General features: G+C 42.0%; 1 protein-coding gene and 1 non-coding gene across 2 annotated transcripts; one reads left to right on the plus strand and one right to left on the minus strand.

The window, feature by feature from the left end:
* Positions 1-331: 331 nt before the first annotated feature.
* On the minus strand, positions 332-15,749 carry LOC111217958 (deoxycytidylate deaminase-like). Its single transcript, XM_022740019.1, has 6 exons — positions 15,658-15,749; positions 13,586-13,673; positions 12,121-12,253; positions 7,556-7,672; positions 2,942-3,038; positions 332-1,608 (listed from the first exon to the last, which is right to left on the minus strand). Exons 1-6 carry the CDS (start codon positions 15,678-15,680, stop codon positions 1,560-1,562), a joined length of 507 nt encoding a protein of 168 aa, XP_022595740.1. The 5' UTR covers positions 15,681-15,749; the 3' UTR covers positions 332-1,559.
* Positions 15,750-17,591: 1,842 nt separating this feature from the next.
* trnar-ucu lies at positions 17,592-17,683 on the plus strand. The gene is given in 2 exon segments: positions 17,592-17,628; positions 17,648-17,683. It is a non-coding gene; the product is annotated as a tRNA-Arg (tRNA).
* Positions 17,684-17,756: the final 73 nt, after the last annotated feature.

The raw sequence follows: 17,756 nt of genomic DNA on the forward strand, positions 1-17,756 counted from the left end.
CACATTAAAAAACTGATAAGAAACGACACAAGTACGAGTGGGCCAGCCAAGGCCCGACTTAAACCTCTTAGAGCATCTGTGGAGAGACAGATGATGGCTGTTCACAGGTGTAATCTGACTGACTTTGAGAGGATCAGGGAGAATGAGATAAACTGCCCAAATCCAGGTGTACAAAGGTTACAGAGACAGACCCAAGAAGACTGGATGCTGTAACTGCTGCTGCTTCTACAAAGTACTGAATTAACTCCGAATTCTTTTGTGAATGAGACATTTCATTTTTTGATTTTTATCTTACTATGAAAAATTTCAAAAAAACACATTTTCACTTTGTCATTGTGGTTTATTGAGTATATATTGATGGGAAAACTCTGAATATGTTAGGAACAAATGATTAGGTTTTATATGCTTGTCTTCAACAACGTATTAGACAGTATGACAGCAAAAAGAAACAGCATGTGGTCTAATCATCCACAGATACAATAAAGAAAGATGTTTTTAAGAGCCTTTTGGCACCATGAAAGAAATCTAAAATAAGAAGTGTTACCAGTGATAATTAAAAGAGAATCTGCTGGCTCTGGATTTAAACATTCTTGCTTTCGACCCATCACATATTGCAGTCAGGCATCCCTGAATACATTACAATCAAACCAGTGTATTCTGAGCCTGGCAGCCCTCTGAGCCTAGGTTGGGGAATTCGGGGCGACCCCCTTGGCCTAACACCTTTTCTGAAACCCTGCAGTGCATCGTGTCACCAATAGTTGTAACTACAATTGATAATATTAAGACATTTTACACAATAACCCATTCCAATCACAGAAACTTTGTCTCACCAACTGAAGCAGCAACACTTTCAGAACACAATTGTTTCAATAACCAATCAGCATTATAAAGAAATTCACTCTAAAAGTGAAATTTGTACCAAGATTGGATTATCAGGTCTCAACATTCTTTATAAACTACTTGTAACATATTAGCGTACACACAGTCTGTGCCCCTGAAAGCCCAACTGTTCACCCAGATGCTACGAGGCCGACAGTAACACAGCAGCTCTCAGGTGTCAACAGAACAAGACTGATTTATTGGGCAGCATCCACTGTGAATGTGGAAGGTCAAATGAACTGAATATCAAGACACTTCTGTATTAATGTGGAACCTGGTTTGAAGGAGAAAAAACTGATTTCAGGTTTTCCCCTGTGCAGACAGCCATGAGAAGATCTGATTGACAACACAAAAGAGTTTAAAATCAAACGCTCAACACAGAGTGTTCAAGGTTCTTGTGTATTCCTAAACCCAAAGGAAATTTTAAAAGACAGAAAAAAATAAAAACTTTGAAAGCAGCATGGAAAGACCTTCCACTGCAGTCAGCCAAAAAGGGTGAAGCCTCAGATTAAACTATCTTGAATATCCCGTTAAATCAAAATATCAAAAGACCCCATAGTCGAGGTATCCTTGAGTTTCCCTTTGGACAAAGCAGGGGGCAAGAAGACATACAGAAAATGAGGCATTCAATCTCGTCAGTCTTCCTCTGCCTCCCCGCTTCGTTCTGCGCTGTTCAGCATTCATTCATTTAATGGAATGACAATCTCAATCTTCCTGGGCTTGAACTGCCTGCAAAGACACAGAGGAAAAAACAACACACACATAAGTCGGGAACGCACAGGTATGAGGACACACAGGAAACACCAAATAAAAACATGAGGCACCAAAGTCACCTTTTCATTGTCTTTTCAAGTGATACTTTCATCTGTCCCCTGATAGTTGTCAACAGAAAAAACTGTGTGTGTGTGTGTGTGTGTGTGTGTGTGTGTGTGTGTGTGTGTGTGTGTGTGAAAACCATAAACCATCACTTAGCCCAACATGTAGTCGCTTCTCTCTCTGTGACTCCTTCCAGGAACTGTCCCAGAATCCCATGTTTCTTTACTTTGCCATTATCATCTGTAGTTGTTAGTTTATTAATACTGAATGTGTCATGTGTCCAAATAGCACAAAATTATGAGCCCACTGCACTACATTTGGGTCCCCAGGATAGAGGATGTAATTTTTTTTTTTTTCATGACCCATCAACTATTAATCAGTGTTCATTTTTATGACCCGACCCTTCGACCCATGGATTAACCATAGCGCCAATGGGTCCATGTGTAAACTGATTACTGAGTGTTGAAGAATTAGATGATAAGAAAAAAAGACAATAATATATTGATATTGTCTAAATGTTTTCTTCAGCTGATCTATTCACACAGCCAGGGCAGAGCCTGAAAAGCATTGTGGCAACGACCTCTGTATGTCTGACCACGCCCATCATCACAGCTGACCACGCCCAACTGTGCATCAGCAATGGTGTACTGTGAAGTGAGAGCAGAGAGCAGCACAAGCACAATTATTAGCCATGGTGTAGCTACTCTTCAAGCTGCAAGCGTCTCACACCTCATGGCTCCGTCACATGATCTAGAGATTTGACGTCTCACCTATTTTTCACGCTTGACCCATCTCCCAGCAGAAATTACGGTGGCTGACAATGGCAAACGCCCTGCAAGTGGAAGTGGAACACCTTAAGCATAAGCTTGAGCTTCGACCCAAGAGGCCAGACCTGGGGCGCCTGGTGGCTCACCTGGTAGAGCGCGTACCATTAGGACTCAGTCCTTACTGCAGTTGCCTGCGTTCAAATCCAGGCCCTTTGCTGCATGTCCTCCCCTGTCTCTCACCCCCAACCTTCCTGTCTCTCTCTCTCACTGCTACTCTAATAAAGGCCTAAAAAGCCGAAAAAATTACATAAAAAAAAAAACCTGACCTTTGATGTCAGGGGAAAAAGCTGAGTAAGCTGAGACAGCTCAGCTCCCAGCTGCAACAAAAGAGGTTAATTACGACACCATCAAAAAACAACAGTGCCTGAAAATCCATGTGAAATCGTCCTTTTGTGTACCAGAGAAAAGCTGCTACTCACCTCTCTTTTACGCCTGCCAGGCTGAGCAGCTTTCTGGAGGCCTTCATCTCCGGTTTGTCATGGTACTTGTCAGAAAGATAGACCACTTCCTTAAAACCTGGATAGACAGAGGGATAACAAAGGGACACAGAAGGCAAGAGTGAAAAATAAAGACAGTTATTAGTCTTCTTAGCAGAGACCTGCTTCTTACCTGGAGAAGCACACGATCAGTGGGATGGGAGAGGACAGTATGAAGAGTATCCTGTATGGCTACATCTGCCCCTTAATCCATCCCCATGTTTTATTCAGAGGAAGATATTTCACTTAAGGCCAACCAAAACCTCCAAATTTAAATACACTGCTCAAAAAAATATATCACACATTGGATCTTGATGAAGAAATTATTCAAGTTGAAAATCTTTTCTGATGGACATTGTATAATTTGTTGAGAACAAAATGACGTAACAACGGTCAATGGAAACCAAAATCATCAACCCACTGAGGGCTGGATTCACAATCACACCCAAAATCAAAGTGAAAAAATGGAAATCACAGGTTGATCCAACTTGCGTCAGTTTCATTAAGGCAACTCATAAAGTGACTCAGTAGTGGCCCCTGCATGCCTGTATACACTCCTGACAACATCTGGACATGCTGCTGATGAGTCAGTGGATGGTGTCCTGGAGGATCTCATCCCAGACCTGGATCAGGGCATCAGTGAGCTCCCGGACAGTCTGTGGCGGTACTTGGCGGCATCAGATGCACCCATACATAACTTCCCATAGGTGCTCAACTGGATTTAGGAACTGCCTACAGACTCTGGCCACAGGAGGCCGGGCATTGTCCTGCAGCAGGAGGAACCCAGGGCCCACTGCACCAGCGTCAGGTCTGACAATCACTCTGAGGATTTCATCCCGATGCCCTTCTTCGGCCCTGTCCAGCTCTCCTCCTGTAACAGCCGGTCTCCTGGTATCTCCTCCATGCTCTTGAGACTGTGCTGGGAGACACAGCAAACCTTGCGACCTCATGTATGGATGTGCCATCATGGAGGAACTGGACTAATTGTGCAACCTGACTGGGCTGCAGGTACCGCCTCATGCTACCAGTAGTGACAAGGACTAGAGAACTAGAACTAGAGAAGAATCAGTCAGGAAGGACCAGGAGAGAGCCACTGTCTGTGGACACCACATGTAGAACCATTCCCTTTTAGAGGGTTGTCTTGCTTTTTTCACTTGTTGTCACTTTCACTTGCACCAAAGCAGGTGAAACTGATTCACAATCACTTGTTCTTCCTAAATGGACAGATTGATATCCCTGAAGTTTAACTGACCTGGTGTTCTACTGTGATCATTAAGTGTTCCCTTTATGTTTTTGAGCAGTGTATATATGTGTGTGTGTGTGTGTGTGTGTGTGTGTGTGTGTGTGTGTGTGTGTGTGTGTGTGTGTGTATGAAATAGAGAGGTCAACTTTTGTGTGTAAATCATACTTGGACAATAAAATGATTCTTTTTCTTTATTAATTGTTTACACAGCAACTATGAGAGTGGTCCCCAACCTTTTTTGCACCATGGACCGGTTTTGGAAAGACAGATTTCTCATGGACTGGTTGTCGGTCCTATTTTCTTAACCGGCGTGATGTTGTTGTGCAATAGACAGCTGAAAAAATACATGAAAATATCTCTTTTCTGTTTAATGCTTGTTGAACTTACAGTAAAGTTCAGTAATAGTTATCAACTCCAGTAATCTTCAGTTATCTTTACTTCACCTGTGTCCAGCGCAGCCTCTCTGCTCTGCTGTTCAGTGTGTGTGTGTGTGTGTGTGTGTGTGTGTGTGCGTGCGCTGTACTGAGTGCAGTCCTGCCTCAACAAGAGAACAGCTGGGACAATAATCTACATGATAACATTGATGCATAATAAATACATGCGGTGCATTCAGAAAGTATGAACACCTTCACTTTGTCACATTTTGTTATGTTGCAGCCAAATTCTAAAAAAAAAAAAAACAACAATAATATTAATAATAATAACAATATATTTCACTTATGTAATGCTTTTCAAGGTACAGTCTCTGATGTGTTTGGGGAGAGAGTTCCAGAGGGAGGGGGCATCTATGGAAAAGGCTCTGACGCCCCAGGTCCGGTGCTTGGTCCTGAATGGTGGAGACTGGAGGTTGGCATTAAATGAGCAGAGGGTGCAGGAGGGGGTCTGGTGGCGGAGCAGGTCAGTGAGGTAGGAGGGGGCCTGGTTATGGAGGGTTTTGTGAGTAAGAACAACTTTGAATTGGATTCATTGTGGGACAGGGAGCCAGTGAAGTTTCTGGAGGACAGGGGTGATGTGGTCATGGGAGCAGGTGAGGAGTAGGTGAGCAGGTGAGCAGGCGAGCAGCAGAGTTCTGGATATACTGAAGTTTATTTAGGACTTTGGATGATGAGCCATGGAGAATGCTGTTGCAGTTGTCTATTCAGCATGTGATGAAGGCATAGATCAAAGTTTGAACAGCAGAGAAGGAAAGTGATGGGCATAGACGAGCTATGTTTTTTAGGTGCAAAGAGGCAGTTCTGGTGATTTGATTGACATGGTGTTCAAAGGAGAGGTTGCTGGCCAAGATAGCTCCAAGGTTGGGCTGTGTGGGGAGGAAGAGAGAGTAGAGTTGTCGATAGTGAGGCAGAAGTTATGGGTGGTTATGACCATGTCTGATTTATTTTAGTTTGAGGAAGTTGGTTTCCATCCATGACTTTATTTCAGTGAGCCAGTTGGTCAGAGTGGAATGAATTGCAGTCGTGATGGATTTTGTGGAGATGTAGAGCTGGACGTCATCGGCGTAGCAGTGGAAGTGGAGACCATGATGGCGTAGGATGTTACCAAGGGGGAGCATGTAGACGATGAACAGGAGAGGACCATGCACTGAACCCTGGGGGACGCCTTGGGACAGAAGAGTGACAGAGGAAGTGCAGCTGTTGATGTTGATGAACTGTTGTCCGTTTGTGAGATATGACCTTAGCCAGGAGAGGGCTGAACCAGTGATGGTGAGGGAGGATTCAAGGCGAAAGAAAAGAATGGTGTGGTTGCCAGTGTCAAAAGCTGCAGTGGGGTTCAAGAGGATGAGAATGTTGAGGTGACCAGAATCTGAGGCGAGGAGGTCGTTGATGACTTTGAGGAGGGCTGTTTCTGTGCTATGTTGTGATCAAAAGCTGGACTGAAGTGGTTCGAACATATCATTGGAGGTGAGGTGGGCTTTGAGCTCAGACGCAACAACTCATTCCAGTATTTTTTACAGAAAGGGGAGATTGGAAAATGGCCGTAAATTTGGCTTCAATTTTGGTTTGGAAAGGAAAGAATTGAACTTGTTGACAGTGAGGGAGTTGAAGGTGTTGTCACTGGGTTTCAGAAGTTTGTTTATTGTAGAAAAGAGAACCTTGTGGATGGTGGAACCAGAGGGTATGAGGTGTGAGTAGTAGGCCAACTGGGCAGGAGTGTGAGTGTCTTTGTATTGTAGGAGGTAGTCTGTGTAGGCTTGGAGATGCACTGTTAAACCAGTTTTCCTGTAAAGTCTTTCAAGCTGGTGCTTACAGGATTTTATTTGGCAGAGTTCAGGAGCTGAGTGTGTGAATGAGACCCAATTGGTTTTGATGGGAGCCAGCTGATCAAGACAGGAAGAGAGTGTTGTAGTAGTTCACAAGACCAGAGGGGTTATCATTTTACTTTCAAGAGAAGCAGAAAGAGCTGAGGGGGAGATAGATTTGAGATTTCTGAAGGAGATCTTGCATTTATCTTTTGGGATGGAGATAGGAATGTCAATGTCCATAGTGATTGCCAGGTGGTCAAAGATGTTGAGGTTGAGGCTGGAGAGTTGATGTATGTTGTGTAAGACCAGTGGAGCAGACCAGTGGTTTGTGCCAGGTTTCACTGAAGCAGAGGACATCCAGGTTACTGTCTGTTATAAATTCATTCACGATGAGGCTTTTATTGTTGAGTGAGCGATCGTTAAGCAAAGTCAGTTTCAGGTGACATTGCTTTGTGTTAAATTGTGAAGACCGAGGGAGGGGACAGAGATTGGACAGATTCACGTGTGGTTTGATGTGATGACATAATGAGGAAGATGGGGTGGACCAGAGAGATGGGATAGAGTTTGGGGACGGGAAGTATATAAAGACGGCAGGTAGATAGCATGTAGCCACAGACTCACAGCAACTTTACCGGCCAGGTTAGAGCGTCAAAGGCAGAAATTAGGATCAGGGACGGTGCGGCAGCCAAAATGCGCCAGCATCTGCCATCTTGTGTACGTGGAGGCTGGTACTGAATAACAGCAGTCAGAGTGCCAGTGCAGTGCAAAAAATATTTTCATTAAGCAGTTAAAATTTAATACAGTTTATATTCATATAAAACATCTTTGTCAACCTTCAAAAATCAGTATTGGTTTACCAATATTTAGTGTGTGTGTGTGTTTTTATTACATTTATATATAAATTTATAAGTGACATGCACTCACTTCTATAAATTATTATATTAATTAATATTTACATTATGTTTTAAGGCTTCATCATGAGTGTGTGTGTGTGTGTGTGTGTGTGTGTGTGTGTGTGTGTGTGTGTGTGTGTGTGTGTGTGTGTGTGTGTGTGTGTGTGTTCAACACCCACCTGCCTGGATGATGAGCTTGGCGCACTCGTTGCAGGGGAACAAAGCCACATACATGGTGCAGCCTTTCACATCAGCACTGTTCTTGTTCATAATGGCATTCAGCTCTGCATGGCACACTGTGAGACAGAGCATTGAAATGTTCCCCAGTCAATACAAGACACTGCATGTTTTTTTGTTTTAAGTTCAACTAGAATGGCACTTCTGCCAATTCCAAACAATTTCACAGAGTTTATCATCTGGATCTAACATAAATATGTCTGTTCTTTTACATCAAAATCCAGATCCATTCTCTTTCCTTGTCAAAGCCTACTGCCTACATTACCGGCTAAAAGTTTTCTTATTTGCTTTTCATTAAACTTTTGCGATTCAGTGTGCTATGCTAGTAGCAGCTAATGTAGCCTCTAAGAGGAATGAAGAGCGAGTTAGAGGTCTGGTGAGCTAAACTGCTCCAACTGACATGACCTCAAGTGATGTCACATGAGACAATCATTAGACTTCTCCCTCTGGAGTCACAAAAGACTTTATACAACTTTTCACATATGTAGTAGTACACCCCAAAAACCTGTTAAGAGCTTTTGATGTGTGTAATCAGCACTTTAGGAATAAAATCAGGTCTTTCATCCAGGAGGAGGATTTGGGTGGATGTGCTGATTTCAACTCCAACAGGATTCTCCTCCGAGCCAGGAGAGTTGAAAAAGCAAGCACGTTTTTAATTTTATTTGTCATAGATGAACCCTCCCCTGGGACTCCAAATATAGCCATTTCAGCACTAGGTTGGATATCTCTGCCAAAAGCTTCAGATAAAGTTTGAAATTTCGTGGTCCAGAAATTATACAGTTTATTACAGGACCAGAACACATGGGCCAAATCAGCTTTAGCTACATGACAACGTTCACATGTTTCGCTGACATTAGAATAGATCCTAGAGAGTCTGGCTTTGCTATAATGGATTCGATGGAGCACCTTGAATTGAATCAAGCCAAGGCGAGCACATGAGGTTGACCCATTTACTGTATATAAAGCATCATCCCAGGTTGCATCAGAGATATTTATTCCCAGTTCTTCTACCCAGTCTGCTCTGATCCTATCTATCATCACTTTATTGAATGATTTGATACTATTATATATTTGTGAGATGAGACCTCTGCGGCGCATGGGAATTTGCAGAATGATATCTATTCCTTTTTTTGGAGGTAAATTAGGAAAACATGGGCTGATGGTACGAACAAACCGGCGAATTTGGAGATAGCGGAAAAGACTAGAGCGCTGTAAATTAAACTTGGTGGAGAGAGCATCAAATGTGGCAAAAGTACCATCTATATAGAGATCACTGAATTTACTTAGGCCTGCCCTCTGCCACTGGACAAAGACATGATCTAATTTGGCTGGGGTAAAGACATGATTATTGCAGATGGGACTATAAAGAGAGAAGTCTGTCAGATTGAAGTTTTGTCGGAATTGTGCCCAAATTTTTAAGGTGGAGATTACAATCGGACATGAGGAGTATTGTTTGGGAGAGAGGGGGAGCTTTGACGTAACTAATGCAGGGAGTGATGATGATATACAGGCATTAATTTCTGTTTGGCACCAATCAGCATCTGGTCTGTGAATCCAATAAACTATTTTTTGTAGGTTTGCTGCCCAATAATAATACATCAGATTGGGCAGAGCCACACCCCCCTCTGACTTATGTCTTTGAAGGAATTCCTTACGAATCCTGGGATGCTTGTTACCCCATAAAAATGAAGACAACAGTTTATCAACCAGTCTGAAAAATGACTTTGGAAGGAAGACTGGAATACTCTGAAAGAGGTATAAAAGCCTTGGCAATATGTTCATTTTAATACATGCTATTTTTCCTGCTAGGGTTAGGTTTAGAACACTCCACTTCTGAAGGTCACATTTTTTCAGATTCAGTCAGATTATTAATCAGGGGAGTAAAATTTTTGTATACAAACAGAGAACGAAACGGGTAACATTGAATTCCAAATATTCTAGAGAGAGGGAAGGGCAACTCTGTTTCTGCAATTTGGAGGGCTAAGTTATTGATTGGAAAACACTCACTCTTTAAAAAGTTCAAATTATATCCTGAAAACCTGCCAAAAATGAGTAACATGTTCACAATGTCAGGGGCAGATGACACTGGGTCTGAGATGTAAAGCATAAGTCATCTGCATATAAGGATACTCTCTGTTCTAACTGTTTTCTGTAGATTCCCTTAAAGCGTTGTGGGGTGTTCAGCATAGTGGAGAGAGGCTCGATAGCTAAAGCGAAGAGAAGTGGACTAAGAGGACAGCCCTGCCGGGTACCCCTGGACAGTGAGAAGGACTTAGAACGCAATTTATTAGTGATTACACTTGCTTTAGGTGATGCATACAACAGCCGTATCCAAGCTATAAGTTTGGGCCCAAATCCAAATTTTCCCAGTACCGCAAATAAATAGGGCCACTCGACCCGATCAAACGCTTTTTCCGCATCCAGGGAGACCACCACCTCGGGAATCTCCAAGGATGCGGGAGAGTGAACGACACTGAGGAGCCTTCGTATATTAGAAAAGGAGTGGCGACCCCTGATAAAGCCTGTCTGATCTGGCGAAATTATGTCCATCATAACATTATCCAACCTAATAGCAAGAAGCTTGGCTAGTATCTTAACATCGCCATTTAGAAGTGATATGGGCCTATAAGAGCCACAATCAACTGCATTCTTCCCAGGTTTTAACAGAAGTGTAATATTAGCTTCTGTGAGGGTCTGTGGCAAGGCTCCCTGATCCAGTGAATGATTAAACATTTCAAGTAACAGAGGGGCTAATTTGGATGAAAATCTTTTGTAAAATTCGACTGGGTAGCTGTCTGGTCCGGGAGCCTTGCCACTTTGGAGACTTCTGAATCTGTGGTATGAGCCGGGCCGCCAATCTACATTTAAGCTGGTGGGCCAAAAGACGGCCTGCCTTTTCACCATGCTCGTATATAAAACCTCGAGACCTGAGCAGATGTCGTTCCGTTTCCTGTGTTGATATTAGGTTATATTGCATTTGTAAGGCCAGTCTTTCTTTATATAGTTCAGGGGAGGGTGATGTGGAGTGTCTACGATCTAAGTCAAGCATTGAATCTATGAGTTGTTCCTGCTCTAATTTTCTGGCTTTGTTGCGTGCTGCTGTGTAAGATATTATTTCGCCCCTCAACTAGCATCTTTTAAGGTGGAATGTTTTCTTGGGTGTTGCTTGATGTGTGATAGATGTTTGGAAATTGTCGTTCTGGTGGCTTCAGCAGCTCTACACCTGTGGTTCCACCACGATGTTGCACAATTTAACCCACTTTCGGGGCAAAACATCAGCTTTACAGTCTTTAACAGTAATGTTTGGTAAATGTGAGACCTTCATGTCACATGTCTGCAGCTTCACATGCTTCAAAACCAGAAACAAGGAAGGAGTTTGGTGACGTACATCAAGGTTTTGCAGAGGGACTGGCATGATTGGTTCAATTTGCATGATGATTTTTGTGTTAATAATTGCCATCGCAACATTGTGACTTTCTGGAGGGACTGATTAACATATTTTAAACAATAGGCGAAAACAGTGTGTATTCAAAACTTTTCCAAAACATTTACTTAATTCCAAACCATTTCCAGGCCTGGAAAACTCTTTTTCTAATTCCATAACTTTTCCAGGAATTTCATGACCGTGGAACCCTGACATGTTATTATTTCAATGTTAAAATGCAAACATTCACTTGGTGAAATGATGATTTTAACATTTTCAGCACATTTTAACAGTACCATGATAATATCGGTCACTATAATAGTGATATTACATTTTTGTACCGTTTCATCTCCAGTTCTGACACCACACTCAGGAATCGTTACATTTTAACAGAAAAAGAAGAAGAAAATCATCAGTAAATTGCTTGTTTAGTTCACGTTGATAAAGGGGGGGGTGTAAAAACCTGCAGCATCAAGGGGTCGCTGTTATGGCCTTTAATGTTTGTCTTGTTTAAGTGTTAGTTATTATGCAGAAATATTGTGTGAATAGACTGATTTTCTCTGGAATTTTCAGTCCATTTGTTGACGGTAAAAAAGTAAAACAAGGAGACAGAGAGAAATGGAGACATAGAGCTGTTTGTGAGTGGAGAAAGCTGTAGATGACTTATTTACCCTCTGTCACACCCTTAATGAAGCACTAAGAGATAAGGAAAGAAAGAAAAAGGAGAAATTGTGAGAAATACAAAGTACAATATGAAAGTATCTGATCAATGGAGAAAGAGGTTAAGATTTCCTCATTATTTATCCTGTACCACCCTCTACAGGCCAACGTCGAGACATGAAGAGAACTCAGCAGCATAGTATGGACCACTAATGAATTAGTCTTTGCTCCACACACAAATGCCCTTAAAGTCCAGAAAACCTCCCACACAATGTCACATGATTACTACGGACTTCTGTGGCGTGGTAGAGGAAACTAAGAGCACTTTGTTATTTTGTTGTGTATTCACTTTTTCTTCAAAAGATAAAACCAGAATGATTACTGTCCAAAATGAAAAGAGTGCGTGTGCAGATGCATTCTCACCATATGGGTATTTAGTTTCAAGTCGGTCATCAGCAACACGTGCCCATGGCAGCTTGCCATCACATCCATTGGGCATACCATTGTAACCAATGCCAACTATCTTATTCTCCTGGTTCACGATGCACGCCCCGACCTGCAGAGAGGGACACAGATTGAACAGGCCACTACCTTCAGTAGTATCTCACACAGTAAGGGTGTGGGCATTCTGCTTGCTGTGTGGTCTTCTATACGTGGCCCGTATGTTACATATTCAAACTGCTGGTCTGTGCTTGTTTCTAAGGTTGCTCTAACAGCATCTTCTTATTTTGTTTACTTGCAATGACTGTTTTAAAAAAAAATGGCTTTTGGTTTTTACGCTAATTTTTCATGAATTGAAATAAAAGATCTTCGATTTTTTTCTATACACACACAGGGAGCTTAGTTTCTTAAATGTTCACATCTGTTTAAATCTATGACAGAGTATTAGGAGCATATTGAGGGAAAAAAATGTTGAGATATTTAGAATAAGTCATATATGATAAAATCATAATATTACAAGAATAAAGTGATAATTTAACAAGAATAAAGTGATAATATTATGAGAGTAAAGTTGTCATTTTAGGCTCTGTGTTGTTTTAGAGGAAATATCAGAAGCTTTAAAATGAGGAAAGTTTCTTTTTTTCCCTCAATGTGGCCGTAATACTCCACATAATAAATCCACATAAGTGACCACTTCTCCTTTGCCAAGATCATCCTTCCCCCTGACAGGTGTGTCATATCAAGACCTCACCTGTCACCTGTAAGATCGTCTGAGAGCAGCCATACACCAGCCATGCACCAATCATCAGAAACCATCTCTGGCTGGAAGCTTATGTGGACCAGCAATCCACAGGCCACAATCAACAACCTGATCAACTGTATGAGGCGGATGGTGGTAACACCAGATAAAAACACACATCTGTAGCCCAAGATAATATTATATTATGCAATAATAATGCTGTGTACTCAGCATCTTGATATGACACACCTGTCGGTGGAGGGATTATCCTGGCAAAGGAAAAGTTCTCACTAATGCGGATTTAAACACGTATGTGAACAACATCTGAGAGAAATAAGCCTTTTAATGTGCTTAGAAAATGTCTTAGATCTTTTATTTCAACTAGTGAAAATGGGAGCAACAACTAAAGTGTTGTGTTTATATTTGTTCAGTGTATATGGTTTCCTTTACAAGAATGAGGTCTGGGAAAACTTCTGACATGAAAACACAAACTTCTTAGAGAACCTAAATAGGTTAAGTGTCTCGGAGAACCTAAGATACTTCTGAGGAAAACACATTTTATACTGTCTATACTTTTTTTACTTTTTTAACAAACATTTTTTTTTTTTTCAAAATCAATTACATACTTTACATCACTGTGAAGTATCTGTTACAGCCCTAATGACCATGCAAACACGCAAACACACACACACACACACACACACACACCTGTGTGCTTGGGTCTTTGCTTCTTTGGGCTGACAGACCGGCAACAGCCATAAAGTAGTCCTCACATTGCAGGTAGTCTTCTCTTGCTCTGGTTACACCCATAGAGAGAAACACACAGAAAGATAGAGGATGTAAAGTTTTGTGATCTAAAAGAAAAATCAGTCGTCCATGTCTAAAAAGCTCTGACCTCCTGTCTGTGTATCATTTAGGGGGCATGTTATTTAGCTGCAGAAAGTTACGTATGCCCCCCGTAGCAGTAGTGTAAAGACGCTAGCGACGTTGAATTAGTGTGCCTCATGGATGTATGATAAGAGTAGGATAGGGCCTTGCAGCCAATTTTCCCAGTGGCCACTCGTGGTATTGCAGCAAAAAAATCGGCCCAAAAAGCGTTTTTCCCATAGACCACAGTAGTGAAAGAGACTCCTGTAAAACTGTTGACAGAACACCTCCGGCTCTAAACACAGTCAGTTATTAATCTTTGTATTGTATATTCTTAAGCCATGGACTTTTAATCTTTGTAAAAATTTTCTTTCTAGCTGTGTCACGGGAACGAGGATGATTGCTAGGATGATGCAAACGCCGTAAGGATGTAGTTGTGTCAGTTTGAAAGCTGAATTAACGACACAAAGGTGAGTCTTTGTTTTCATACATCAAGACATTTTGATTTTGTGATTTTGATTGGCAGTTATTGGTCACTTGTCAGGCTTTGTTCTTGAATGTAATTGTTTTTTAATCTATATATTTGCAATACTTTTCTTTAGTGAATTTTCATTTGATAAGTCATTCACCTGATAAGTGATTGATTCTGTGATCTGTGTGCCCACAGTGTGTCATCCTGACTGAAGTCCACCAGCCTGTCTTCCACTCACAACAACTACATTCACTTAGTTTATGGCTTAAATTGTCTCAGTTTGGTAAAGTTTGCCCTCCTGCTGATTCAGAAGTATTTTAGTGATCTGCATCATCCTGGTCCTGAGCGAGTCTTTGCAGAGTTGCGAAAGTCATTCTGGATCATTTGTGGGCGGGAGACAGTCCTAAACTACCCAATCAAAAAGTGTAGTGTCGTGTATCAAGCCTCCCAGAGCGCTCGGGGGGCCGGGCGTGGCAAAGGTAAGCAGAGACAGAGCAGTAGCGCTGTCTCTGCAAAACAACACAAAAACAACCCACACCTGTCATTCAACAAGCGAGCTTTATGTAGAACCAGGTACACGTGTTTTNCTGGTTCCAATTTTGGCACCTGTTCCGCACCAGCCCCAGAACTGCCTTGGTGGCCTCGCCCTCAATTGTGAGGAAATTTAAGTCTTAATAAATTTAAACGACTAAGTTGGCCTATGACATGTTGTAAAATAAATTCACTGACTAAAAGCTCTGCTTCAAAGCAAGAGTACTTCATAGAAATGTAGTGGAGTCAAAAGTACAATATTGGTCTTTTTAGTGGAGTAAAAGTCAGAAGTTTCTAAAAAAAAAAAAAAATACTCCAGTATAGAACAGATACTGGAAAATATACTATATATAAGTACAGTACTCAAGTAAATGTATTTCGCTACTGTCGACCCCTGACTGTCTCATTCACTGTTGCAACTCATCACGTTAAATGTCTTTTAAGAAGATTCAGCACTGAGGACAGCGCTACTGCTCTGTCTCTGCTTGCCTTTCTCAACTCTCCACACACGCCTCCCAGAGCGCTCGGGGGGCCGGGCGTGGCAAAGGTAAGCAGAGACAGAGCAGTAGCGCTGTCTCTGCAAAACAACACAAAAACAACCCACACCTGTCATTCAACAAGCGAGCTTTATGTAGAACCAGGTACACGTGTTTTCATGAATTAACGATTAAATTTAGCAGACATGGTGACAGGATGAGATGGAGCAGATTCACTCAGTCTGGTGTTTTAAATATGAATTATTGAATCACTGAACGGAAAATTAATGAGGCAACTTATCAAACGCTGGAGAAATCCAGCAGCATGCGATACAGAGGAGTTGTTCGTGTCCGTCTCATCGCCTGTCTTTACTTCCTCTGAACGAGGACGTGTCTCTCATATCGAATGTAAATGGAGAATTGAAACTAGTTACCTGGTCTGCTGACTTTCTTCCATATTTTCCAGACTGGAAAATTTGCTTTTCTCTGGACTGAGGGTTCTGTGGTTACTGAATGGCTGAATGTGACAAAGGTGCGTTCGAGTTTAATTTTGGCTGACTGCGCCTGACATTTATTTTGACTATCAAATCAGGTGACTTCATTGGCGGAGTATCAAATGACTGCAGTCTAGGTGATGCCTACCTGAATTCACCAACCCCTTATACTGACACAATGAAAGCTCTCTATGGTCAACCTCATCAGCTGGCTTTAAGGAAGTTAGCAAGTCAAATGGGGGGCCTGTTGCAGACCTTGGGCTCGTCATTGTGTGTTCAGTATACAGTGTGCTAAATGTTCAATGGCATTCATTATCGTTTAAATTAAATCTTTAAAAACAAATCCTTTTGGTTAATTTTATCTTTTTCAAATCAAATATCTGGGACAGTGATGTACTTAATGAAAATACCTGGGTTCTGTGACAGCTACGTTTGTAGTCAAATAGTCAAATTTAGCCATTAAATGTTAAACCCCAGACGAGGTCGTGCTCTTTCCAAGCAGCGCCTGTCCCATTGGGTTGTAGATGTGATTTTTCATGTATATAAGGTGAATAATCGCCATATGTCATCTGGAGTCAAGTGTCACTCTACCAGGAGCGTCTCCACATCATGGGCAGCCCTGAGGGGAGGGCCCCTAGAGGCTAGATGTGCTGCAGCCTCGTGGGCTTCACCAAGCACATTCTCTAGCTTCTAAAAGGTGAATATCGCCACCTGGAAATGAAAACTATAGCGTTGGTGTCCATATGTAAAAAAAAACAAGAGCTGTCAGAAGGAGGACATCAAATAAATTGCTTTCCCTTAGATAGTGTAATAGAAAAATCACATTTGGCTCTTTGTATAACCTGGTTTGAACTTTGTATGACCTGGCATTGTATAACCCTGGATGTGAATCTATTCTCACATGTATGCTCCTTATCTAGGTACTGTCCGGTACCAACTAGGGAGTAGTTAGTCCCAGAACATGCAGCTGCTTCTTCTTGGCAGTTAGGATGGCACCCAGAATTGTTCACACACACAAATCCTGACCCTGCCTCCTTATTTCTTTTCTCTGTAAGGTTCATATACACTCTTTGTTCGTTATCAGTCTGCAATTGCACTCTATTGTGACTGTATACTGATCTTTTGCAAAGCTCTTATTAATATACAAAGACAACTCGATCATTTTGTCAACTTTTCATTTTTAGATTTCCATCACAATAGAGATAACCATAAAAGAGCTGGGGTGGACAGTAACTAAGTACATTCACTTGAGTCCTGTAGTCCTTGAGTCCTTTTAGTCAATTGAAGGAACTGTCTGTTATTCTGGCAGTATAAGCGCGACAGTTACTGCGCTCACGCTCGGCTTTTATTTTGAAGGCTCGCACAACCAAACCGGAAGTATTATCGGGTTTTTGTGAACTGCTTTAAGACTGCTGGGCAAATAAGATGGCGACTGAGGATCTGTAGCTCCCGGTCTTATAATACACTCACGGCAGCTTCTAGATACAGAAATGTAAAACTAACAGCAACTCGACACCGTCTATAAGGCCGATATCCTACGTAAGGGTAAACAAGAACAAGTGGAAGAGAGTAGTCCACCCAGGAGGAGAGCGCCTTCTGCAATACAGACCGCAGCGATGTTAGCATTACCCTAAACCTTTCAGTACAACAGAAAGCATCCAAGACAAACAACGTGACCAGTCCCGAACAGAAAGAGACTGCAGAAGGATGTGGCTCCTTAGTCAGTTACGTGGTTGTTATTGCTTCAATAGTCGTTCACAGATTTGTCTGTACATAACTGTGACATGAACGAAACGACACAAGCTTCCCCATCACGTCAAACAATCTCACAGAACCTAAGCTCTTGGTCTGTTACCCACGGCTGTTCAACAGGTGGCTCCGTGGCGCAATGGATAGCGCATTGGACTTCTAGTCTGACTCCTGAGGAGTGATTCAAAGGTTGTGGGTTCGAGTCCCACCGGAGTCGCATTTTTGTACAGTTTGCCAGTGTGAGTACATGGTCATGTATGGTGTGTGATCCTCTAACATTAAACCAGTTA

This window comes from Seriola dumerili, unplaced genomic scaffold, assembly GCF_002260705.1.
Source record: "Seriola dumerili isolate Sdu_G_001 unplaced genomic scaffold, Sdu_1.0 BDQW01000050.1, whole genome shotgun sequence".
NCBI lineage: Eukaryota > Metazoa > Chordata > Actinopteri > Carangiformes > Carangidae > Seriola > Seriola dumerili.

Coding starts and splice junctions, on each gene's coding strand:
- LOC111217958 (XM_022740019.1), bottom strand. CDS start 15,680: ATGGAAGAAAGTCAGCAGACCAG. Junction 13,674..15,657: donor GAAGAAAGTCAGCAGACCAG/GTAACTAGTTTC, acceptor GGGTGTAACCAG/AGCAAGAGAAGACTACCTGC. Junction 3,039..7,555: donor CAAGCTCATCATCCAGGCAG/GTGGGTGTTGAA, acceptor CTGTCTATCCAG/GTTTTAAGGAAGTGGTCTAT.